The 22,682-nt window shown below is 40.6% G+C and overlaps 6 protein-coding genes across 8 annotated transcripts; 4 read left to right on the forward strand and 2 right to left on the reverse strand.

The window, feature by feature from the left end:
* The first annotated feature begins 4,767 nt into the window (after positions 1–4,767).
* On the forward strand, positions 4,768–9,114 carry LOC124408090 (putative zinc metalloproteinase YIL108W). Its single transcript, XM_046884770.1, has 3 exons — positions 4,768–4,999; positions 6,072–7,477; positions 7,899–9,114. Exons 1-3 carry the CDS (start codon positions 4,997–4,999, stop codon positions 8,110–8,112), a joined length of 1,623 nt encoding a protein of 540 aa, XP_046740726.1. The 5' UTR covers positions 4,768–4,996; the 3' UTR covers positions 8,113–9,114.
* A 752-nt stretch (positions 9,115–9,866) lies between these two features.
* LOC124408091 (glycolipid transfer protein) lies at positions 9,867–12,516 on the forward strand. Of its 3 annotated transcripts, none has more exons than XM_046884773.1 (6): positions 9,867–10,147; positions 11,017–11,179; positions 11,360–11,415; positions 11,507–11,628; positions 11,719–11,869; positions 11,948–12,516. In XM_046884773.1, exons 2-6 carry the CDS (start codon positions 11,035–11,037, stop codon positions 12,128–12,130), a joined length of 657 nt encoding a protein of 218 aa, XP_046740729.1. In that variant the 5' UTR covers positions 9,867–10,147; positions 11,017–11,034; the 3' UTR covers positions 12,131–12,516. The 3 variants fall into 3 exon arrangements, with proteins under 3 accessions (XP_046740729.1, XP_046740728.1, XP_046740727.1); XM_046884772.1 differs by having other exon boundaries at positions 9,868–10,230; XM_046884771.1 differs by lacking the exon at positions 9,867–10,147 and adding an exon at positions 10,885–10,908.
* A 134-nt stretch (positions 12,517–12,650) lies between these two features.
* Positions 12,651–13,670, reverse strand: LOC124408092 (transmembrane protein 17B-like). Its single transcript, XM_046884775.1, has 4 exons — positions 13,506–13,670; positions 13,314–13,417; positions 13,042–13,155; positions 12,651–12,959 (listed from the first exon to the last, which is right to left on the reverse strand). Exons 1-4 carry the CDS (start codon positions 13,591–13,593, stop codon positions 12,717–12,719), a joined length of 549 nt encoding a protein of 182 aa, XP_046740731.1. The 5' UTR covers positions 13,594–13,670; the 3' UTR covers positions 12,651–12,716.
* A 951-nt stretch (positions 13,671–14,621) lies between these two features.
* On the forward strand, positions 14,622–17,567 carry LOC124408289. Its single transcript, XM_046885135.1, has 7 exons — positions 14,622–14,867; positions 15,073–15,485; positions 15,926–16,137; positions 16,283–16,335; positions 16,426–16,645; positions 16,761–16,969; positions 17,083–17,567. The coding sequence occupies exons 1-7, from the start codon at positions 14,797–14,799 to the stop codon at positions 17,156–17,158; spliced, it is 1,254 nt and encodes a 417-aa protein (XP_046741091.1). The 5' UTR covers positions 14,622–14,796; the 3' UTR covers positions 17,159–17,567.
* Positions 17,568–17,983: 416 nt separating this feature from the next.
* LOC124408288 (tRNA (uracil-5-)-methyltransferase homolog A) lies at positions 17,984–20,822 on the forward strand. Its single transcript, XM_046885134.1, has 9 exons — positions 17,984–18,028; positions 18,108–18,437; positions 18,512–18,673; positions 18,875–19,067; positions 19,181–19,308; positions 19,441–19,691; positions 19,807–20,041; positions 20,226–20,418; positions 20,504–20,822. Exons 2-9 carry the CDS (start codon positions 18,117–18,119, stop codon positions 20,755–20,757), a joined length of 1,737 nt encoding a protein of 578 aa, XP_046741090.1. The 5' UTR covers positions 17,984–18,028; positions 18,108–18,116; the 3' UTR covers positions 20,758–20,822.
* LOC124408290 lies at positions 20,334–22,652 on the reverse strand. Its single transcript, XM_046885136.1, has 3 exons — positions 22,456–22,652; positions 21,791–22,165; positions 20,334–21,678 (listed from the first exon to the last, which is right to left on the reverse strand). Exons 1-3 carry the CDS (start codon positions 22,502–22,504, stop codon positions 21,257–21,259), a joined length of 846 nt encoding a protein of 281 aa, XP_046741092.1. The 5' UTR covers positions 22,505–22,652; the 3' UTR covers positions 20,334–21,256.
* Between the last annotated feature and the right edge of the window lie 30 nt (positions 22,653–22,682).

The raw sequence follows: 22,682 nt of genomic DNA on the forward strand, positions 1-22,682 counted from the left end.
ACTTCTTCTTCTTCTTCTAGTTCTTTTATCCTCTCGACAACTGGACGTAAACAGAACCAACAAGCCTGAAATTCACTGCTTACTGCCTCTATCTCTTGATCTTTTGATGGTCCAAAGACATTTGCCGAAAACCCTAAGCACCATAGAGGGCCAAACAGGAAGTGGCGTACGTGCGGAGAGCTCAAGGTTTCATGCGTGTATCAAGTGTTGATTATCCCACCAAACTTGAATTGGAAAAAACACAACTTTTAACCATACCTTGGACCACGAATCGTAGCACGCTGTTTGATAATTCCAGAGTCAAAACCCCCATCAGACCAAGAATAAAGTCACGTTCGTCGCCGTGTATCCCAGCCAAGATTTACCTCATATTTCTCATTCCTAGTATAGTACCAAGTGTGGAATGTAATAGAGCGAGTGAATTATTCCCTCGCCATTAGCAAGCTACGATATGTGTATAATAATTATAAGCGAACAGTCTAGCCAAGAGTCTATTCCGGGGCTTAGGACAATTAATCACACTCCTGAAAAAAAGAGTATATAAGATGTTCTTCTTCTTTCCACCAGCTTAGATTTTGCTCGTTCGTTTATCATATATAGCAGCATTACATCACATATACATGGAGTTTACCACGCGGACCGTGTTTCTCCGGTTTTGAATTTATTGTTAGCCCGATTTCATACACATTCTTACTTCAGACCCGCGTCATTAGTGTATAAATTCTACCAGTCCGCGACTAAACTGGTTCGAGACTTTTTATCAACGATTTTTTACTTTTCTCGTTTATTCGAGAAAAAACACTTGGCATGCCTTGGCTATTGACCCGGCGGCGGCGGCGGCGGCGGCGGCAGTTAATTCGTCGACGAACGAACGTTCCTAGTTAATTAATACATATTTTCGTTACTTCCTGAATAATCAGACGCTAGATCATTACCTATTTGGCAATGTTGACGCCGGTCTCTGGACACCAACGTGGCGCCAAGATCGGACGACGCATGTGTTATCTTGATACGAGAAGAGAGTATACGTCGGTGTTTGCGATACACCTATGAGTTCAGTTATATACGAGACTTGAAATTTTGTAGAACACCTATTGGGTCGTTCTAACGCTATTCGTCCAGATACCTACTTATACTTAGGTGAAAGCCACGCGGATGAGAAGAGGAGGTATCGTTTGTTTTTTTACCTCCGCCTTCTTCTGCTTCTTCTTTAATTGCCAACGATTCCTTTACGGAAAGTGAAACTGCCCGAGCTCTGCTGTTGCTGCTGCTGCTGCGTACAGGTATGAGATTTAGTGTTATAGTATACGAGGAAGCACGGGTTCTAGGTAAGGACAACGACCGGCGTAATCAATGGATGACGCAACAAGCTTACCTTGCGGTTGAGGTACAGGACGATGACCAGGCGCCGGCAGTTATAATTCTTGGTAAATACCTAACCATTTGTCGTCTCGTGTTCTGACGAACAATTAACAACCAACCAGGATATATAGTTTTGCCTTTGCCGCACGTGCCAACCTCCTCCAACGCTTCTTCGAGCAGGATTTTCTTGCACCTTGTGCCCTGAATACCGCCCTATAGTGGTCCACAAGAATTTGGACCAACACCCGAAAAGCTGCGGCAAACTTCGTCTTGGCTTTGCAGCGAATCGATAACCTACGTAACGCTGCAAACTGCTGAGCTACAGGTATGCGGGATGACCCGAGAGTCGGTCTTCAATTTGCTCTGCGACGACGGGGGTCCGGTCAATTGGTTCCGGGCTAATCACGTGACTTCCGGATTTAAACGATTTCCTCGTACGTATTATACCGGGAATAGTAACTGCCTATACCGCTTCGCTTGATAGGAATTTTTTATTGTGTATGCAAGGTGTTGATCACATTTCCAGCTGAGTCCTTGACTACTTTTTTAATAACTTGAGATGATGGTTGGCGGTGACCGCAGCTTCTCACCGTTCTTACAATTTATTAGAGCACTGGTTCCGCCCGCTTTCTATCGCTCAATTAGGACTGAGTTTTTCGAGGATACGGTCAATACCGTCGCTGCATTATTCTTGATTGCTCCTGGCCAGCGTCCCGAATACCCAGCAACATCATCTCGGCCACCCTATAATGTCGATCAAGAGGATTATAGCCGTATTTTTGGGGTTAGAGAAGTTATAACACACGTGGCTAGATCGAGTCCGAGCAACGGTTTGCGATGGCACCGTGACCTTGAGGGACGACCTCTGGACGAGCCTCGCGTGGCAGGAAAGGTGACTCGTAGAAATGGCGCAATCCAGTTTCCCCTTCGACCCAATTTTGGCCGAGCACGCGCCTGCCGTTAGAGTTGAAATAAAAATCGAAACGTCGAATGCGAGGCTTTCATGAACACAGTTTTGGAACATCCGCGTGACGAGGTTAAATCAGGACGATGGCAAATCCATCGGCGAGTCTAAATCGACTGATCGAAGCGGAAGCTCATGCATCTAGACATCAACTGCGGGTCAGCTTTTTCCGGGTGAAAAAACAACGGCGAACCTTATTCCGGCACGTGCCAGCAACTACGACGCCAGTGCAGATTCGTCCGACGAGAATCTTTCACGAATATAAAACACTTGAGGATAAGGTTCATGGCACTCGCCGCGGCTGGAAGGCCAAGAGGAACTGCGTAGTTGTTTGCGCCATCCTTATCCTCCGTGGCCTTGAGGCAAGTCCTCCCAGTCCGTCCAAGGAACTAATCTACTACTCCGATGACGCAATCAGACCTCTTGACGTTTTACAATGTGCGATCACACCTATGAGATTCCGTGATCAAGTGACCAACCGCGCAGGTCCATCATTTAGTGTCACTGAACGCGTTAACATCCATACATGCAATGATTCTGCGACGCCATTATCCGTAGAATAAGTTCTCTCTTCTCTCCGTGCGCTCCCATAAATCAGAAGCAAACAAGTTCCTGATCATCATCAGCTCGTTTCAAACATTTGAACTCCGGTTTTAAAAATAAAAATTGAAGAAAAGAAACATCTGTCCATCTCGTTTTTCGTTGGTTCCGCGTGTGCGTTTACGTTCACCTGATACATGTTGGCGTTAATCATCTTTTGTTAGTATAGTTGGTACGGTGCAATTTGCGAGTCAAGATTAAAGATGAAGGAAAATTTTTGCATCATCACGTATGAGCAAGAGGCAACGATACATGTCGCTCAGGACACCATCGTCACGTTGTCGCTCCGGCTTCGAGAATAATAGAACACCGTGCTCAAGGGACTTTGACCTCGTGACCAACTTGAAGGGCGATGTACCTCAAAGAAGGGGAAAGGCTCTACGGCGTACCTACGGGTACCTAATTGGAGGCAACGAACCTGGCTGCGACTCGTTCAGGCGTACTGACCAGGTAGGTAATTGACCACTGCACGCTGTCACACTCCCTTGTCCTACTTCGAGCCCGGAGGCACTCTTCTTCTCCGTTCGCTCGCTGGCTATGCACTACTTTCATCGGCTATCGACCCCTGAGCGGTACAATCTGCCTAGTAAAAACTGTTACCTTCTCACACCGCCGAATGAGAGGTGCCGGTCGCAATTAAGAGACCAAAATGGAAATGTACAATGTCAGTGGGATGGTTGCTCTTCAAGGAACGAAAACCGGTAACTTTCTTGGAATGAGTGGAAGAAAACTGAATTGCTCGATAGTTCTGAACAGTTTTTCCAGAAAACCGACTTCGCCTTACGGAAGATGAATGAGGTAACTTTATCTGTTTCAATATCTACTCTCTAGATTTAAACGAAAAACAACTCCGGACGCCGGGAGGCGGCTAACGTTAGACTTCGCTAACGTATTCAAAACTCTTCTAGTCATTTCGAGATGTCGAATTATGCTTTGACAAAGATTTGTTTGACGTGAAAATTTTTCACCAGAGCAACAAGAAATTAAACATTGACTTGTCGGATAGCAAAAAATTCTTATATCTACTAAATAATAAAAGCATTACAAAATTGTCCTTGTAAGAATGTCAAGAATTACCGAAGCGCACAATGCGATATTTAAGCAAGTTTCAAAGCAAAAAGTAAAACAGGTTCATGTTCTCGAAGAATCAAAAAGTCATGAAAAAGAAGTCGAACTTGACTAGCCAAACCGCATCCTTACAGACATACGTCGAACTCTCGACACTCTCGGTACGGAGTGACAATGAAAGTTGAAAGGCGGAAGACGTCATCGATGAGCGGAGGCAGCTCCGGAAGAGTCCGTAACCTTTCAGACGAATGGATTGTTAAGAAGCTCAATGCGCACCGACTCGGTTAAGGACCCCACCCACCCGCAAAGTGTACCGTAGCTAACAAGGAAGGTATCCGAGGTCGATCTCTCCGATTTCATTTTTTTTTACAACATGTTATAGCAGACCAAAAACTAAACGACCCGTTTTTTTTTTTATCTACCATTAAACACTTTAAGGGGATGATACCATCCTCCAAAGTAAGTCATGACAATGGAAGATTTTGCAGTTTCACCCAGGAGAACGTAATATTTTCAACCAGTAGTAAAAAAATGTGATTTTCTCAATTAACAAAAAAAAAAAGAAAAAAAAAACTGCCAAATCGTCTCTTGACATGCATTACCTTGAAGGGTGGTTTTACCCCCTCAAAAATGTTTAGTGGCAGATAAAAAAAAATACGTATCGCTTAGTTTTAAGTCTACTACAACATATCAGAAAAGAAATGAAATCTGAGATATCGACCTGAGATACCTTCCTTGTTGTTAGTGTCAAAGTGAGCTCCCGGACCACATTGAGTTTTAAAGGTCAAAGGAGCGCGGGCGGCAAGCCTCCCTGCGGCACCCGGGGGTGGCGTCACCCCCGCCACCCTTAGCGCAAGGGTGCGGAGCGGCAGTGCGGGTGCGCGACGCAGTGGCGCCGTAGTACCGGCGTATTCCGTCGTCCGTCTCGGCGCCACAGTTTCGCCGCATGTCTGGGGCCGGCTAGCCGCTATTCGCAACTGGCTTGCAATCGACGCGAGCAAAATGGTAAGTCGAAACCTTAAAGGCCGTTTTAACCTAACCCCGGGTGTCGCCGCCGCCGCGGGAGATCGTTTCCGCGTCAAATTATCGCATCGCTTTTAAACACCGAAGGCCGCAGAAATTTTATTCACTTCCTTTTTCTGCAAGACGACAGAAAATCAACTACTCCGAAATCGGCGACTGTGTGTGATAATCGTGCATTCCTGCGTCGTTTTGTTCTCTCTGCGGGTTACATTACTTTCTTATAAATCACCTTCCTGGTTTTTTTTTTTTTACAGTTGTTTCATTTTTATACTAGATATATGCCTAAAGTGCCCGCCCATCGAATGGTGCTTGGGGCAGAGCGATGTAGGGTAGAAATTCACATTTGCCTTGTTGGTTTAGACCTTCGTGCGATTGATCGGACGAAATGTAAGTTCGGGCTGTAATGTCGTGTTGAACGCTTGATTTGTCGCACCCAAGCTATTTCTAGGTAGTTTTTACGAGTCCTTCTTCGTCCTGTTTCCCCCTCTCTAGCATTATGCCCTGTTATCTTCTTTTCCGGTGTTTCATACGCCTTGACAACCTGATAGACTTATTACCAATGAGCGGAAGCACGCTCGGCGCACTTGACAATGTGGTGATCACAGCTGACGTGACTCATCGAACTTACACACGCGGTTCCCAGGCTTACCGCGAGATCGCACCAGCTGACGGTTCACTAATTTCACCAAAAGAGTTTCCTACGTTCATCGAGGATATGAACCATATGTTGATAATGAACATTTTAAGATCGTGTAGTATTTATCATCAAACTAATAATTACAGGAAATTAAGTTTCACCTTGGACACTTTTTGAAAGAGCCAAATTACGATCTCCTCTTTGGTTTAAGATAATCGAAAAATCTGAGTTACGGGTCTGTTATGCTGCATTGCCATGTGCAGCAAACGCGTTTCTGAACGCACTGCGGGGTTGACTTCCGGTTCAAATTGCCCATACCTTTTCCAAACAGTGAATCTCGACAAATATAACGGGGAACCACCGGACCACCGGTGCTTCGTTTGAACTGCCAATAAGCTAAAGCGAGATTTGTTACAGGTGCTCGCCGGCACGGGACTCCCGGACAACGATCGAAGCGGTTTGGCGAACGGAAATGTGGCGGCTGGTATAACCGTGACAAACTTGACTGACGGTGAGACCCTGAGTTATAGTTTGGCCCTGGTGCGAGGTCGAGCGCCGATGGGATGCGGCCGGATCACGGTGCGCAATGCGAGGAGCGGAGTTTTGGAGTGGCCGGTAGTCGGTGGTGAGTTCCGGGCGATAGCAGAGCTCACTAGAGGAGAAAACACCCTGGAGCTCGAGGCCGGGGGGCACAAGCGTCGCTTGGGGCTACGACACGAGCCGCGTACAACGCGGATGCGAGTGACGCCGGTTTACGTTATATGCGCCGGACACAACGGCCAGTTCCAGGGGCCCCAAGGCGAGGATTGCTCGGTCGAAAGCGCCGCGACGAGGATCGGTCTTGGGGCCCGTTTGCTGCAGACCCTCACCGCCGAGAAGCTGCGGGAAGCCGGACACGGCCGTAAGACCTTCCAGCTCGAGCGTGACCTGGACGGCGCCGAGTGTCTCGTGATGCACAGCATGCTCCACGTGGACAGGGCGCGCGCAATGACGCAGCGTCACCTCTGGGAGCTCGTTGCTAGGGAACTGATGACCGGCCCTCTGGCGTCCAAGGACCGTAAGTACCTCGCCTTTCTTTCCTGCACCCGCTACCGCGGCGCCCCGAGTCCCAGGACACACGAGGACACGCTCGCCCGCACCGAAGGTCACGCGGCCCTCGGAGGCGGCGGTCTCGCACTCTTCGGATCGGCTTGCCTCCACACCTGGCCCACGTGTCTGGGCCAGGTGCTCCCGCGGTTTCTCGACGCGACGGTTGTCGACACCGAGCAGTTCATGGATGACAGCAACTACCGCGGCACCCACGCTGGCTGCCTCGCTACCACCCTAGGCTCGGTGCTCCACGAGCTCGGGCACACCTTCGATCTCGGGCACACACGCGAGGGCATCATGGGACGTGGATTTGACTACGTCGACAGGGTGTTCGTCGGGCGCGCTGGTATCGACTTGAACCGCAACCCCATCAGACGCGACCCCCAGCATACGACCGTCGCCCTTAGCCGACCCCTCAGCGTCACCGTCACCGTTCAGGACGCATTCGGTGGCGGCAGTCCCCGCAGGGGTCGCCTTCTGTCCGAGACCTCCAGGCCCTCGCCTTCCCACAGTCCCCGGTTAAACCCCACACCCGGGAGGCTCTCCGCCCCCGCAAGTCCCGAGTTGAACAGATCCCTGTCACGGAGTCTCACAGCGTCCGAACCACCGCCGCAACCCGACAGAACATTTTGGGGACCATCCTGCGCCACTCTCTTGGCTTACCATCGCTGGTTCAACGAGGAAGTTGACAACTTACCTAACAGGGGAATGGACATCAGATACGACGCAAAGAGGTGAGTCGAGTTCTTCGCCTGGTATAAGGGGGTAAAAATGTAGAGATCGGAAAATTAGAGGGTCACAGTATCGAATAATCGAAAACGCCGACTTTTTCATAGGATTTAAAGAAGAAATTTAGTAAGTTCACGTTGTTTAACTGACCCTACTATTTTTCTAATTTATTTACATTTTTATCCCCACAGCACCGGTGATACAGATTTTTACCATCTGCAGTTTCTGCATGGTTCTGGAAAACGTATATCATTTCATAAAAGTTGACGTTGCACGTATTCAGAGTTATACGATTCACGCATAACATTCTTATGACAAAAAACTGCCGTATTCGAATCAACTTCGGTTCAAATGCATCGCAGATATTTCCGGTGTCTGGACTCTACGTGGTTTATTACTCCGCGGTTTTTTCATATGATAAAATAGAAATGTGGTGCGGTCGAGATGCGGCGTTCGGATGATGGAGCTCAGAGAATCCGCGGGCGAGATGGTCGTCGGATCTCGACAATTTCCGGGGCCCCGCCCCCCCATCGAAGCCCTGGTTCCGCCGCCCCCGCCGCATTGCCTCGTCCCGCTGACACTCGTCGCTGAAGACTCAGCCGGTAACATTCTAAAATACCCCATGCCCACGGCCTTTTAGAATTTATAATCTATAGCCCGCGCCTTCCACTACACGTTTCTAGTCTTGAAAATAATTTGGAATACTATATAATTTTAAGAATAATAGGTGAGAGTAGCTTTGCATTCACTTCATCTTTCCATACTCGCGTAACATCTACATACCTAATGTTATTACGGAAATTTGTCGCCTTAAGGCTAGATCAGGTACTTAACACAGCTGATGTGTACTTCTTCATACGTGGATTAATCACTAAGCCGCAGTAGAAAGATGTGTTGTGTAGTCAGTATTAATCGAGGTAAGGAACAGAGGTCATATACATAGGTATAAAGTCGGTCGTACGATAACTACTCGGTTTTTCATCTTCAAGTGTATTAAAGATTTGATTCGTCGAATCGGAAGACGGAATTACCTGTGAAAAATAGTTTTACCAAACGGTCACTAATTTCATTTTATCAATTTCTTTCCTATTTAATATTATTTCGGAAAGCTGAATAAAATTTAACCCATCCGTTTGTCAATATAGCATCCATACCCATAAGTATTTATTCACTCTTCGGACAGACGACCAGAAATTTTAGTACAGGAAAAAGTTCGCGATAATGATAAATAATATCTAATACTCACGTAATATTTTACAGGTATTATAATATATCTACAAGGTTGAATTAATTTAATAAATATAGTTAGCTATCTATTACCAATATTTCCTAATATATAAAATATTTTAATACGCATACGTATAAACGCTTGCCGCGCAGCGTCTTATAATCTCGAATCGTGATTATACCTATAGTGACTATTTACACATATATGTAAAATGATATTATATTATACTGATATACCAAATCAGCGTGACTAAGTAATGGGATTGTAAGATGGAAATATTTTTAACTAAATGCCACGCTGCTGTAGTGTGCCTCCTGATACTTAGGATTATACTTCAATCTTCCGAAATTTCGCGGTTGTATTATTAAGAATTATAACAATCTCCGCGTTGATGGGAAAATGAATTTTTATTTATTTAAAAAAATAAATAAATAAATAAAAATACCCTGAACATGCTATGAAAAATAATACTACACTGAATTAAATCTCACAAGCTCATTCAAAACCGGCTCGCAGAGGTATACTATATACAGTCACTCGATAAGCAGTATTTCGAATGAAACATAGTCATTTTCACTAACGAAATATTACTAATCCGTCGACTCACGTAAGTGTAATACAATAACGGCTTTCGCCTAGCGATGTATTATTATTAGCAATAATTTGACTACACCTACGTACACCAATGCAGGCGATACCTAACGTATATTGTAGTCTTATAGTATAAGCACTCCGTAGTTGTAAGCTATAGAAAAGAAATCGACGAGCATGATGGTAATAATAATAATAATAATGAATCAATATATTGTACTTGTATATGAGCCTCGTGCGTGTACAAAATTATTTTGTTATATCGTAAGGTAGTCCAATAATAATGATAACAATAATAATATATAATTATTACCATTTAACTTTGAAGACAATATTGTAGCACATATTATGGCATACACACAGTATATAGGTATATGACATTATATTATACGTACTTATAAACATAATAAAAGAAATGATAAGATCGTTAATTATATTACAGGTTAACCTGTGAAAAAAACAGCCTCAAATGTTCCTTGATCAAATTTCTGTGTGCTATATTTTGTAAAAAAAAAAAGTGCATTATAAAATCGCAGATACGAATTGGATACCTTTTGCTTATATCATTATTATTACATAAATTCTTCGTAGATTCGTTATCCGTGTCCGATCGAGTCGCGCTCGATACTAGTGCGAGCCGTCTACCTAAAATACACACAACAGAGCATGTTTACTTTGACTCATTAGCTATAGTCGTGCCTTAGATAAGATAAGAATATAACGACCGGACACTTGTTGCTATACTAACTAGATCTCAAAATATACGTGTGACAATTTGTCGACATCAAATCTAGTCCAGTGTCAGCATCCTTCTAGTATACATATACAGTCTTGCCGAACGGTTTGCTACTTCATTGTAAATCGTCGTTGTAAGAATTTTTTGTGTTTAATTCTGTTTAATTGTTTGTGTAAAAAAAGATTCTCTACCTGTCAGCCCAGGTCAGTGGTTCAAATTACAAATGACATTATGAAAGAGCCCGGATTAATTTGCGTGCTCTGTAATTCGAGTTGATTTGTATGTTTAATAGACAAGTTTTGCGTGTAGATATTCGTCGCGTTGTAGATTCTACCTGCACATTATTATTCTTCGTTCGATTTTAAATGCATATCTGCCATCTGGCATATTTACGCAAAAGTGTAATCTACGTGTGGTATACGTATAAATTGATAAGCGTGAGGAAAAGCGAATCTTGAAGCGTCACGATTGTTGCTCATTTTGCGACCACGGGAATTTCAAATATTTAAAGGCAATTGTTGTTAGTTGCTACGCGCGCCGAACACGTGATCCGTTTGGCTGAATAACAAAACTGTACAGATAGTTGATATTTTTTGAATTTTTTGACCCGAAGTCGACCAATCAGGGAGGTGATCTTGAGTTTAGGCCGAAACTGTATAAAATATAACACTGCCAGTCCTGATTTATTTACCACACCTTCAATTTCGTCTGAAATTTTCCTACAGAGTATAATAAGCTCTGATAATAATAATATTAATCGAATTGAGCTGTTTAAAGACCGTATTTAAACAGTTGCCGTAGATGAATATGTGGCAATAATGGTTCGCGCGATGCGCGGCTGTATATTTTGCAAGATTTACGGAGACGCGTGAATGAATGATGTAAGGCGGCCGCATACGATTAAGGCATTTGGTGGATGACTATACAACAGAATCGTTTTTAAAGTTGAAAAAATATATATATATGCATATAAATTTCTATCCATATAGGACGAGGTATACACAAATATGTCTTCATCAAACGCCGGGGTTCAACAACACGCCATTGACGCCACAGCCGATGATAATTTCGTTAAATTCCCTCCCGTTATCGACGGCAAAATAAACACCGCAGAGTTTTTAGATGCTGCGAGGGGCGTTGTGCGGATGGTCGGTAAGTACCACACCACACGTGCGTCTCGTCTCGCACAGCTGTCATGCTGCGAACATAACCTAGATTCAAACACCGAGGCGGCATTGGATTGGTGTAACACGTGCCATTATGAATAGCGATGCAGCGGTGAGTACTTACTTATCGCAATTATAACTAAAAACGGTTTTTTACTTATTTCAGATAAATTTGGAAAGCTCTTTGCACCGGTTAAATATGACATGCAGGGAAACATTGATGTGAGTTTAACCTTTAATCGATTTTGGACGTTAAAGCCTTGAATGTATCCGACTTACGTAAAATTACTGAATTCGATGGAAATCTTTATAGAAATTGAACGCAAAGTATGTGGCTGACAAAGAGAAACACTCGACGTTGCATGACATGATCTTATTGGAAAAAATTTCAGGGAAAACCTTAATCGCCACAGATGCTCTCCTCTGGCTGCGAAGGTATCAAATTAATCAATTCTATAGAATTTCAGGTATCAAGTAATACATGCAGGCTTCTACTCTAAAGTTTGTATACTTAACACATCACAGAGGCCTCCACATGATCCAGTTGTTCTTTGAAAAGATTATTGAGGACCACAAAACTGGAAAAGCTAGCGATGATCTGGTTGCTTTTCTGAAAAAAGCTTACAAGGAAGCCCTGGAACCATATCACGGATGGATGGCACAGCAGCTGTTCGGAGTATGTATAAGCATATATTTTGATGGTATAACTTAATTTTCTGCTGCAGCATTAATAAACTTGCAATTTGTTTCGTAGCTCTTATCAAGGACGGTACCGACACGATCCCAACTGCTGCACGCCCTTGCTAATGAGCAAAGGAATAAAGATGACTTGATAATACAGGAGCTAGACGTGTTTTTGGTCATCCTAAAGGAAAATTTGCAAAATCTACTCGCGTTTTACATAGAGCACAACCTGGAAAATGATGCGAAAGTATAACAAACAGTTACTTGAGCAAATTTTATAGCTACTTTGAAAAGCATCTTAATTTTTTCTTTGTGAATTCCAAGTTTGATTTAACCATGTCTCATTGATAACATATTATTATCCAGATATTCGAAAATACTTTTCAAAATTGATCTATTTCGGAATTTTATCAGGAGCTTTGAATATAGGTTCAGAAGCAAACTGGTGATATGAGGTCTTGAAACTTGACCTACAAGTTTTTCAATGTGCAGCTTTTACATTTTAGTACAAATATATTTTTACAACGAATACTTGAAATGTGTTCAACACCAGTTGTGTTTGCTGCAAAAGTAAGCATCAAATGACTGGCTGCTTTTCCACAGATTAAATTATATATTCACAGCATTGTGATGGTCGCCAAATGAAACTAGGTAACGAGTGATTGTTGATCGTAAATTTATTACTTATCTTTATATGTTCAGATGAAAAATATGTATGTTTACATATATGTTTTATCCGAGGTTAATGGTTGTATAATTGAGTTATGAAATAATTAAGTGATGAATAGTTCAACATTTCACATATACAAGCATTACTGTTCAAAGATATTTCATCGGTTTTACTCTAGTTTTTCACCAATTTCGTAAAGTTGTGCAAGATAAAATCTTTTTGCGTGATGATTGGCTGAATTTCTTAATGCGATTGTTCCGGTAATTATTTCAGTGATTAGGAAAACTATCATAACACTATTTATTACATGTTCTCCTCTACCTGGCAGCATCCTACCATCAACTAGAGTGAACATTTGTAGAGGAAATTGTATCAGTGTTGAAATCAACCAAAAACAAGCCAACTCAGGAATCTGAAATCATGCAAATATGGTCATTTGCTCCATGAAATGTTATTGAAATTTTTTCAAATTCACGCAAGTACAACGACTAAACCTTTTCTGCCAAATTCCCGAGATACCCCAGGTACAGTCGTATGCATTCCGAAACGGCAACAATTACAAAAACGCCAACAGTTATAAATTTGTAAATGTCCGATAGTTTATGATACTGAAAAAAATCATAACTTTAGTTAAGCTTGGAGTATTAGTACATTCTTGATGATGAGTTGACTACAGGTAATCAATATTTAAGTGGTCCTGTGATTACCGCGGTTTAATAGGGTTAAAATATCACCGACAGAGTTGCTATTCGTTAAGAGTAGTTACTTTTTGATCGAGAAGATTCAAACTGATGAAAAACCAAAAGGGAAATAGCCAAGTATTGAAATACAGTGCCATTTGTAGCGGTAAACTGGACTTGATCTGGTTTCCTGTAAAATAGTAAAAGTAACATAGTATATAAACATCAACGATGCTGGTCATTCAGATATCGTCCAATAGATCGCAAGACTGCGTTACCTATGTCATGAAATTCTTTTATTCGATTGTGATAAGCAAGACCTGGAAATATTCTATCTGATGCACTTATTACTGTATTCTTCCACATTGCATGGGAAAAGTTATTAATCTAAATGACGCTGTATGTGACAACAACAAAAGTTTCAGGAACCATAAACCAAGAATATTTATTGAGAGAGAGATCTCTACGTAGTAGAGATCAGTGGAGTAACCCCTTGATTTAAGGTGCCGCTGACCTGACTTGAAAATATCAAATCGTGACGTCATAAATACGTGCAGCGCCTCTGAACGTTGAACGGTGAACTAAAGCCGCTGATTTCATTGGCTTGTTCTGTTAGATCCAACCAATGATGTCAGTTACAGATCGAAACATACTTCTTGTGGACCATAAACGGGCTGCTGTCACATGAAAAACGCGTATACGAATCGAGCCATGTTTACAAAAAAATTATTGATAGTATAAGTTTTCCCGGATAACGTGTGTGCTTTTGTACGTGTGAATCTCCCTGGCGAGGGTGAAAGAAATTGTCGAACAGTGCAATCAGTGAATATTCAACATGCGGTAGCTCCGATCGGCCATGTTTGTTGTCGCGTGATTTTATTCACTTCATCATTCTTTATTATAAACATTATCAGCGATTTGCCTGAGCAGTGACTGAGATTCACACGTGCACTATTATTCAAGCTACGATTTAAAATATTTCCGAGTAAGATTCATACTCTCGTTATCGCAGGATTCGTATAGGCTTTTTCACCCAATTTCCCCGCTTCTGACGTCACGAAATATATATATGACATGCCAGGTCAGCGGGGCCTTAATAACCCCCACTGACACGGAATAGATTTTTCAAAATAATTTTCGAAGTGATTCGACGGTCTCAACGATAAATGTATGAGTAAATCTTGATATACAGTAATATATGACGGCAACCAATCGCTTGTCTATCACTAATCTCTATTACAATAGTAATATTACAATAGAGATCAGTGATGTTTATGGTTACAGTATTTACAGTAGATACCACGAAGTGTAGATACCTGTCGTATCATGAAAGCAGTGAATACTAATTAGTGGTGACACTATCATACGGCAGTTTGTTGTGCGTTTAGGAACACGTGCTGTGGTTCGCGCCGCGGTCACGTCACTTATTCGTAGGCCAATGGCCACCAATAGCCACTGCGATACATCAAACAGATCCAAACAGCGTTCCCCCGTAGATTAATCAGGGGTGTAAGTTAGGGTTCATCGTTCGATTGTTTTGTTAGTTACCAGGGTACAGTTTATCGAAGCATGGCCGATAATGTGCTGAGTTTGGATGACATAATCAAGAAGTCCAAAATGTCAGCAATGAAAGGCCGAGGGTGAGTTGAGAAATTGTTATTTTCTTCAAATCTCCAAAGTTATTCCGGGAGTAGAGCTCGTTACTTGAGCCTCACTTCACCATGTATGTTATAACCTTAAAAACACATCTACTGACCCACAGTCATATCTGATGCTTGATTTCCAAAGTCCCACCCCTTACTCATTCGTTACCGAAAAGTTTAAAATGTCTCACCAATACTTCAGGTCAAGAAGAGGCATCAACAGAGGTACTCTGCGGACAAACGTATCTTCGAGAGGTCGAGGAGGACCAGTAATTGCCGATGCTAGATTCAAAATCATCCAGAAGAATCGTGAGAAACTCACTGATGCTCGAGATAAACTAGCCCAAATAGCCAAGCAGTCCGATGCTAGGTTGAAGTTGGACAAATTACGCGCCACTCATTTGAAAACTGTCGATTTACCTCTCAGTGGAATTTCTCGTCAAACGGGCCTCAATGGTCGAATTACATTGACGACCAATAAACTCCACAATAAAACCATGCATCCGATTCCTGCTACAAATTATTTGGCTCCAGGTTCTAGAGCTATGGAGTACAGAGCACCGTCCATGGTCGAAACTTCATACGTTGATGATATGGAAATGAACTTTAATGATGGTACTCATTTTTTTTCCTATCTATTTCTGACCCAAGCTAGACTTTGATATTATATCCTTATTTTGATTGCACATTGAATATATTCTAGAGATATTCTGTAATTTCAGTCATATTCTGTATATTTTGTCAACTTCTTGCACTGATATTTGCTTTCAGAATTTCATTTTGCCAGACTTGTTTCCGAATCAATTTCCTTGAACATTCCGAAACATTTAATTGTCTCCACCAATATAGTTCGTATGTTGTCCAAGATTCTCTCCAGCATTACGATAGATTGTGTTATGACAAAATATAGATTCTTCCAACACTTGTGGAAGAAACTTGACTAAATATTTCAATATGTATCAATAATATTGATAACCAATTTTAAATGAGTCTCATGACATGCATTTTGACTGCTCTTTATTTAATACTGGTGATTCAATCTTCTCCATTCCTAGATTACATGATGGATTCAACACCCCTGAGGCGTACTGTTAACAACGAATATGTACCTGTGCCACCTCCACCACCACCTTCATTCAACTTGTCCCCGACCAATGATTACACTTGGGTGAAGCTACCTGGTAGTAGTCTTGGAAGGATGGGTTCTTCTAGGCCAGTTGAGGTCCAGAGACCACGTGACTTTAAGATTGTGGCCCGTACTTCAATGGTAATTAGAGATTTTTATTGTTTACAAACGTAGACTTTATGGATTTTGTAAGCATTTAGCTTACAAAGTAATAAAAATTCAATAAAATTTGTAGAGTTCTGGGAAAGCAGAGGTTTTAAATATTATAATTGTTGACTACTTTCAGGGCAAACCAACAGCTTCTTCAAAGGACAATTGGAATTTTGGATCAAAGGCAAGGTATGTCCTCACTGCTTCGTTAGACTATGGTTTTAATTCATCTCTTGCTGTTTAATCACTGCTGTATAAATCGTGCTCATATATTTACAGAACCATCTTGACCGAAGATACTATAAATGACAGATACTTGGACATCAGGGGTCGTAGAGATGTTGGCGTTAAATCGCGACTGGATTCATTACCAAATAAACCACGGACCATGGGTATTTTATCTCGTCCAAAGTCGAGCTCAAATTCAACATCAGTAACGACTGGTTATCGAATCGTTGTATCAAATCTCCAGGCCAATGTAACTCAGGAGGATATAAAGGTAAACCTAAAATATTCATGTCTATTTTGGTCGTAATTACGACGTGGAAGCCTAGTATTTATTATACAATGCACCTCTAGCCATGTACGTTAGATGTTAAATTCTTGTTATTAAGGAACTGTTCGAGGACGTCGGAGAATTGTTGGTGTCTAGGCTAGTGCGCCCGGGAACAGCTGAGGTGATTTATAAGACATTAAAAGACGCAACGAAAGCTGTGGAAACTTATCACAATCGACAACTTGATGGACATCCTATGAAATGTTTATTAGTTAATCCTCGACCAAAAAATAATCCAACTGGCCCAGCAGTTAGGCCATTGCCCGAGTAAGCAAAGTTGTATATTTGTATACGTTATAATGATTATTTTTGATATCTTCCAGTTCTGCTCTTAAGGATCTCGATCTTTGTTCACTTGAGGTCAACTTTTCAATTTACAGAACAAGACGGAGTGCGAGTTCGAGTTATGTGCAGCCTAGCCTTGGCGCAGTTCATCGTGCACTATTTGATGACTGAACAATGAACAACATATTTGAAGCATCATGAATTCAATACGAAACATATTTATAATTCATGAATCATACATACACCTATTCGGTATACAAATAATGTTGCTACGACGCGTCATAATGATTGTGATTAAAAAATTTTGTTACTTCATGGCCCGTAATTGTTAGAAGCGTGATATACTAATGAGTATTGAACTCTTGAATATAAACTTGAACAAAGCGATAAAAGACTTTGATCGAAGATAGAAGATAAAACTGCTCTTAGTAGTTGGTATAACTTCATGCCATCCTCGAGTCATGAACTGATCAACATCGATTCATCATTCATTTCATATTAACAATTGCAACGTTGACAGCTAGGTACACATTACTGTACATCACGTATGTAGCGATTGTACAATAAAACTACATAGCATCAAGCCATATACATCTGCGTAGTATCATATCAAATCTATGGATTCCATTACGTTATACTTATTCGTTCCGAATATTTTACATTCAATTCCAAACAGAACAGTGATTATTGATTCCAAAACGCACAATAGATTGCAAAAGAACAATAATGTGTGACTTGCAGCGTTAATTCTTTTACATCCCTCTTCATTTTAGGTGTAAGTACGAAAGTACGTTTACTCTGGGAGAAAAATAGTTGTATCGAAAATTGTAGAGAATTATATTTTCTACAAATTTAGTTATTACCATTTTTAGTGAAAAGTTGAAGATAACCGACTTATTTGAAAAGAACAAATTCTCCCTTATATTCAAGATGGCGGCCGAAGCTTGTGCCGCATCTGGTCGAAAACAGCAGAGTAGCCGTTTGGTTCACTCGGCGGGACACGAAAAGTAACCTTAAACAGCTCAATATAACATAACCTTTTGTAGGTTAAGTCAAATAGCAAAAGTTAAAAATTGTGATTAAATTTTCATTTTGTAAATTGGAATTGTTAATTTAATCGGGAATAAATATGAGCAAGGAAAATACAAGTAAATCAACGGTCGCTGCGAAACATGTCGAAGACGAGAAAAATCCATATGCATATTTGGACAGAGCTGACTTTACTTCGGAAAAATTTAAGATAGAAGTACGCGGTCTCCCAAAGTATTACGGTATTAGCGAATTCAAGAGGCTCTTGACCGAAAGGCTGGAGTTACGCTTAGGTAAGGTGAAGCCACCAAAGCGAGGCAGTGGTTGGGTGTATGTCTGTTTTCGCAATGAGGAGGACCGTAAAAAAGCCATCTGTGCCATAAATGGACTATCTTGGAAAAATTCTAAGCTCACAGCTCAGGTATAAATGCCAATTCCTGCCGGTATGTCCAGCAGCCTATAAATCGTACTTCAATTTTTTTGTACTATTTACAGGCAGCAAAACCTGCTCCAGATCCATTTGTTAAACGGAAATTGGAAAGAGCGGTAAATCCAAGCGCGAAGAAAAAAAAGGATGATGACGCCGACGCGATTCCACCAGCTGAAAGAATTAAAATGAGTACTACACCTCTGTGGGATATGCCCTATGATGATCAGGCGAGTACTTGGACATAATTTGAACCTTTATTCCTATTGGGCTGCTAAGTTACCTGTATTGTTACATATTTCAATAAGTGTTTTGCATGAATGAGTGCCAAGTATCGAACAGATGACTTAGCAATACAGTATATAAGTTTCTAACAATAATGTGTCCTAACGATAGATTTTAAAGTAACAAGGAAAAATTGTATTTTGTAGCTGAAGTTGAAAGAGAATGAGATAAAGTCCGTGCTAAAAAAATTGGGGCAACAGATGAGTAAGGAAAACAACGATCTCACAGATTGGATTGAGTCGCAAAAAGTATTGCACCAGGGATTGTTGTGCGACGTACAACCAATACTTAGAGCAGACATGATAGATGGTTACAGGAACAAGTGTGAGTTTACAATTGGTAAGAAGCATGAATATTCATCAAGTTCTGTATGAGCATCATAGATTCTACGAAGTTGCATCACAGTACAAATAGTAATGAAAATATTTTATCCGGATTTATTGAATTAATAGGAAAAAGTGAAATGAGTGACACTGTTACAATCGGATTCAGATTATCCAGTTATGCAGCTGGATGCACCGCAGTCGGTCCTGTTGAAGATCTTAAACACATTCCTCAACGAATGATTGAGGCTGTTAAAGTAAGCCACAAACAACACCGTGTAGGGGCTACCTAATTATCAAATTAACATTAAAAAATCGTGAAATAAATTTGTCAGCCAAATAACATAGGGTAGTTGTATAATACATTAGATTTTCTGTCGACGTAATAGGTATTTGAGGGATTTGTTAGAAAATCCAAATTGGATGTATTCGATCCAGTAAATCACAGTGGCTACTGGAGACAAGTTACTGCCCGAACTTCACGATCAGACCAATTAATGCTGATTGTAGCGATACACCCTCAAGATCTAAACCAAGATCAATTGATCCAACTAAAAGCTGAAATTCGGGAATTTTTTGACAGCGAAGAAGGTTCCAAAGCACGTGTCACTTCACTCTATTTCCAAACGATTACAAGAAGGTTTGTCAATTAATCACGCTCCATATCTTGAAAAAGCTGTGATGGCTGCATTTTTTTAACAACATTTGATACCAAATCCACATTTCATGTAACAGTAGCTTGCTTTTTGTCGCAGAGATGTAGGTGGTGAAGGCGGTATCGTTTTAGATCATTTAAGCGGAACAGAATACATTGAAGAAGAACTGCTAGGCATGAAGTTTAGAGTATCTCCAAGAGCTTTCTTCCAAATCAATACATTGGGGGCTGAGGTACTGTATAAAGCAGCCATTGATCTCGCCCAGCCAACAATGGATACTACAGTTTTAGATGTTTGTTGCGGTACAGGAACTATCGGCATTTCATTTTCAAAAGTTTGTACTTGACCATGCAATCTTTATGCTTTGCTTTCGCCTCATTTGGGATAAATTTATTACTTATAATCTTATAACTAACATAATGAATAATCAATTTAAAATTGAAAAAAATTTGCTTATTTCTTTTATATGTATAATAAAAATTACAGGTTTATTTTCATATCCAAAATAAAATTTACAGCACTGCGGTGAAGTCTTGGGTTTGGAGATGATAGATGATGCAATAAAAGATGCTAAACAAAATACTTTGACAAACGGTATAACAAATTGTGAATTTTTCGTTGGTAAAGCGGAAGATATTTTGTCACCGGTTATTCAGCGTGCAACTAAACCCAATCTTATTGCCATAGTTGATCCACCACGGGCTGGTCTACGTGAGTATACTTCCAGTTCTACTTTACCATTAACATTTCATTTTGAAACACACATTTGTCTAATCTCCGATTTCAATAATTCTAGATCAACGAGCCTTGGTAACTTTACGAAAGGCAAAAAAACTGCATAAATTGGTATATATTTCATGTGATCCAAAAGCTGCGATTAAAAATCTAATAGATCTAGCACGACCGACATCAAAGCAATATCAGGGTGAGCCGTTGATTCCAATTAAAGCTGTGCCTGTTGACATGTTCCCATATACTAAACATTGCGAACTTGTAATTTACTTGGAAAGGTTCTCTAAAGCAAAAACATCTGGCAATCAAACTGGATGATTGTATTTAAAGTGTAATACAATTTCTACATGTATATTCCAACTGTTTGTAGATTTTACAAAACAAGGACAACTGAAAAATAAATTTTGAATATACCGTATTGTTCCTAATATAAGCCCAAATTTTTTGTCATAGACAGCACCTGCCTGTGGCTGTGTGTGGCTAACCAAGAAAAATACCCTGAAATACTGTCTCAGAATTGGGAGACGTTTTATACTCTGAACAACACGATATGTATATATATTCTCCCTATTTAGCACATTTACATAATCATTGACAGTATTTGTATGATATATTCAAATGTGAACAGTCTTCCCCCTCAAAGTGATTAAGTTACCTCCAAGTTACCTATATTGCACAAAAAGGCCGAAATTACGACGTATAGTCACTGTGGAGCTTAAATACACACTTTAATATTGTCCTACTATACAATCGCTTTTAATCTTAAATAACATTTGAAAGTTTTTACATACCGTACTTTCTAACACAGACTATCAAATTATAATTTGCTACCTTCTTCATGGATAATATTTACAATCGGAATTCGTAAATTATTACTGTGCGCATTCTGATTAGTGGCAGAATCGAACTTATCGAGTAGTTTTTCAAGCAGTATCACCTTTTTATTTTCCATAGCAAGAATATCCTTGTGCATGCTTTGCAACAATTCCAAATGCCTCTTCTCCTGCTCTCTGTACTCTGTCAAAAAATGAGTAAACCAGAGTGGCGGCTGTTGTTGATTTTGATCAACTTCAATTCCTATCTGCTCATCCCCATTGTACTCTTCACAAACAATCTCTACCGGGCCATTCTCATCCTCTGTATTCTCAATTACATCTGTTAATTCACACGCTTCTTGCTCGTCAAGCAAGTGGGTGATTTCTCCTATGTCTACAACTTTCACGTGAACATTTTGGCCATCTGAAATTTTTTAAATTTATATTGAAATTATTAGAATCTCATTCAAATCTTTAACTGTCATAATTTCCACTTCTCAATCATAAATATTACGGAATGAAGGTATCACCACGACCTGCAGTTTTGTACTTGTGGACAACGGGGTGTTTAGGTATTGCTGGTGAATCACCAACTACTGGATGCTCAATCAAAGCATTTAAAATCTTTGGATCTTTCCCCAACACGTCTTCTAATACGTCATAATAGGTCCATTTTCCATTATTTTTGCGACGCTGGCCTGTATAAATGTCCTTAAAAGTCTTTTTCAAATTTCGCCATTTCTTGTCGCATGCATCATCCGTAACATTGGTGTAACCTCGGGCACGAAGGCAAGCAGCAATGTTCTTCCAAATTAGTTTTTTCTTTACACTTGGATCCTTGAAGCTCTGTTGGAATCGTTTGTACTCCTGAATTAAGGCTAAAGTCATGGATCTCTCCCATACAAATTTGTCTGAAAGTTGAGAAAAAAGGTTAACTATGATTACTATAGATTCTTTAGAGATTAGAGGAAAAAGCATCACAGACAAAAAAGATTATTCTAAATTTTTTCTACTGACATTCACCTCAACACGTTTGTTCAAGTTAAAGAAACGTGGTCAGAAATTGATCGAGGTAGAATAAATTTGTATTTTAAAATCTGAACGAACCGCTTTTTGCAACGCTTATAAAACGTTCGGCGAGAAGTTGGAACGTTTCAAAAATTGTGTGATTGGCTTGAAATTCAAATGGATTTTTTCTTACCATTAGAATCGAAGTCCTCATTATTTAAGATTACAACTTTATCGTTCATGTTATAACCCGTATTTTTTTAGTTTTTCATGCGATATCAATATTATAATTGCAATTAATGTCGTAATGCACCTTGCGTTGCGTCAGATTTTAGACCTAGTTTACAATTACGCAAACGTGAAGCTAGATTTACGTAAAAAGGCGTTGACTGAAGAACAAGTTGCCTATCGTCCAAAGCT

The sequence above is a fragment of the Diprion similis genome, chromosome 7 (assembly GCF_021155765.1).
Source record: "Diprion similis isolate iyDipSimi1 chromosome 7, iyDipSimi1.1, whole genome shotgun sequence".
NCBI classification, from domain to species: domain Eukaryota; kingdom Metazoa; phylum Arthropoda; class Insecta; order Hymenoptera; family Diprionidae; genus Diprion; species Diprion similis.

What these genes read in the sequence shown, in the direction of transcription:
- LOC124408289 (XM_046885135.1), top strand. Translation starts at nt 14,797, where the DNA reads ATGGCCGATAATGTGCTGAGTTTGGATGACATAATCAAGAAGTCCAAA. An exon ending in TTGTGGCCCGTACTTCAATG is followed by an intron (nt 16,138 to 16,282) that starts GTAATTAGAGAT and finishes GACTACTTTCAG; the next exon opens with GGCAAACCAACAGCTTCTTC. An exon ending in GCAGTTAGGCCATTGCCCGA is followed by an intron (nt 16,970 to 17,082) that starts GTAAGCAAAGTT and finishes TTCAATTTACAG; the next exon opens with AACAAGACGGAGTGCGAGTT.
- LOC124408092 (XM_046884775.1), bottom strand. Translation starts at nt 13,593, where the DNA reads ATGTGGAAGAATACAGTAATAAGTGCATCAGATAGAATATTTCCAGGT. An exon ending in TGAATCTTCTCGATCAAAAA is followed by an intron (nt 13,156 to 13,313) that starts GTAACTACTCTT and finishes GATTTTTTTCAG; the next exon opens with TATCATAAACTATCGGACAT. An exon ending in TCGGGAATTTGGCAGAAAAG is followed by an intron (nt 12,960 to 13,041) that starts GTTTAGTCGTTG and finishes GCATGATTTCAG; the next exon opens with ATTCCTGAGTTGGCTTGTTT.
- LOC124408091 (XM_046884771.1), top strand. An exon ending in ACATGCAGGGAAACATTGAT is followed by an intron (nt 11,416 to 11,506) that starts GTGAGTTTAACC and finishes AAATCTTTATAG; the next exon opens with AAATTGAACGCAAAGTATGT. An exon ending in TGGCACAGCAGCTGTTCGGA is followed by an intron (nt 11,870 to 11,947) that starts GTATGTATAAGC and finishes TTTGTTTCGTAG; the next exon opens with CTCTTATCAAGGACGGTACC.
- LOC124408090 (XM_046884770.1), top strand. An exon ending in ATCAGATACGACGCAAAGAG is followed by an intron (nt 7,478 to 7,898) that starts GTGAGTCGAGTT and finishes ATGATAAAATAG; the next exon opens with AAATGTGGTGCGGTCGAGAT.
- LOC124408290 (XM_046885136.1), bottom strand. Translation starts at nt 22,504, where the DNA reads ATGAACGATAAAGTTGTAATCTTAAATAATGAGGACTTCGATTCTAAT. An exon ending in TGAGGACTTCGATTCTAATG is followed by an intron (nt 22,166 to 22,455) that starts GTAAGAAAAAAT and finishes CTCAACTTTCAG; the next exon opens with ACAAATTTGTATGGGAGAGA. An exon ending in CCACAAGTACAAAACTGCAG is followed by an intron (nt 21,679 to 21,790) that starts GTCGTGGTGATA and finishes AAAAAATTTCAG; the next exon opens with ATGGCCAAAATGTTCACGTG.
- LOC124408288 (XM_046885134.1), top strand. Translation starts at nt 18,117, where the DNA reads ATGAGCAAGGAAAATACAAGTAAATCAACGGTCGCTGCGAAACATGTC. An exon ending in GAATGATTGAGGCTGTTAAA is followed by an intron (nt 19,309 to 19,440) that starts GTAAGCCACAAA and finishes TCGACGTAATAG; the next exon opens with GTATTTGAGGGATTTGTTAG. An exon ending in TTCCAAACGATTACAAGAAG is followed by an intron (nt 19,692 to 19,806) that starts GTTTGTCAATTA and finishes TTTTTGTCGCAG; the next exon opens with AGATGTAGGTGGTGAAGGCG.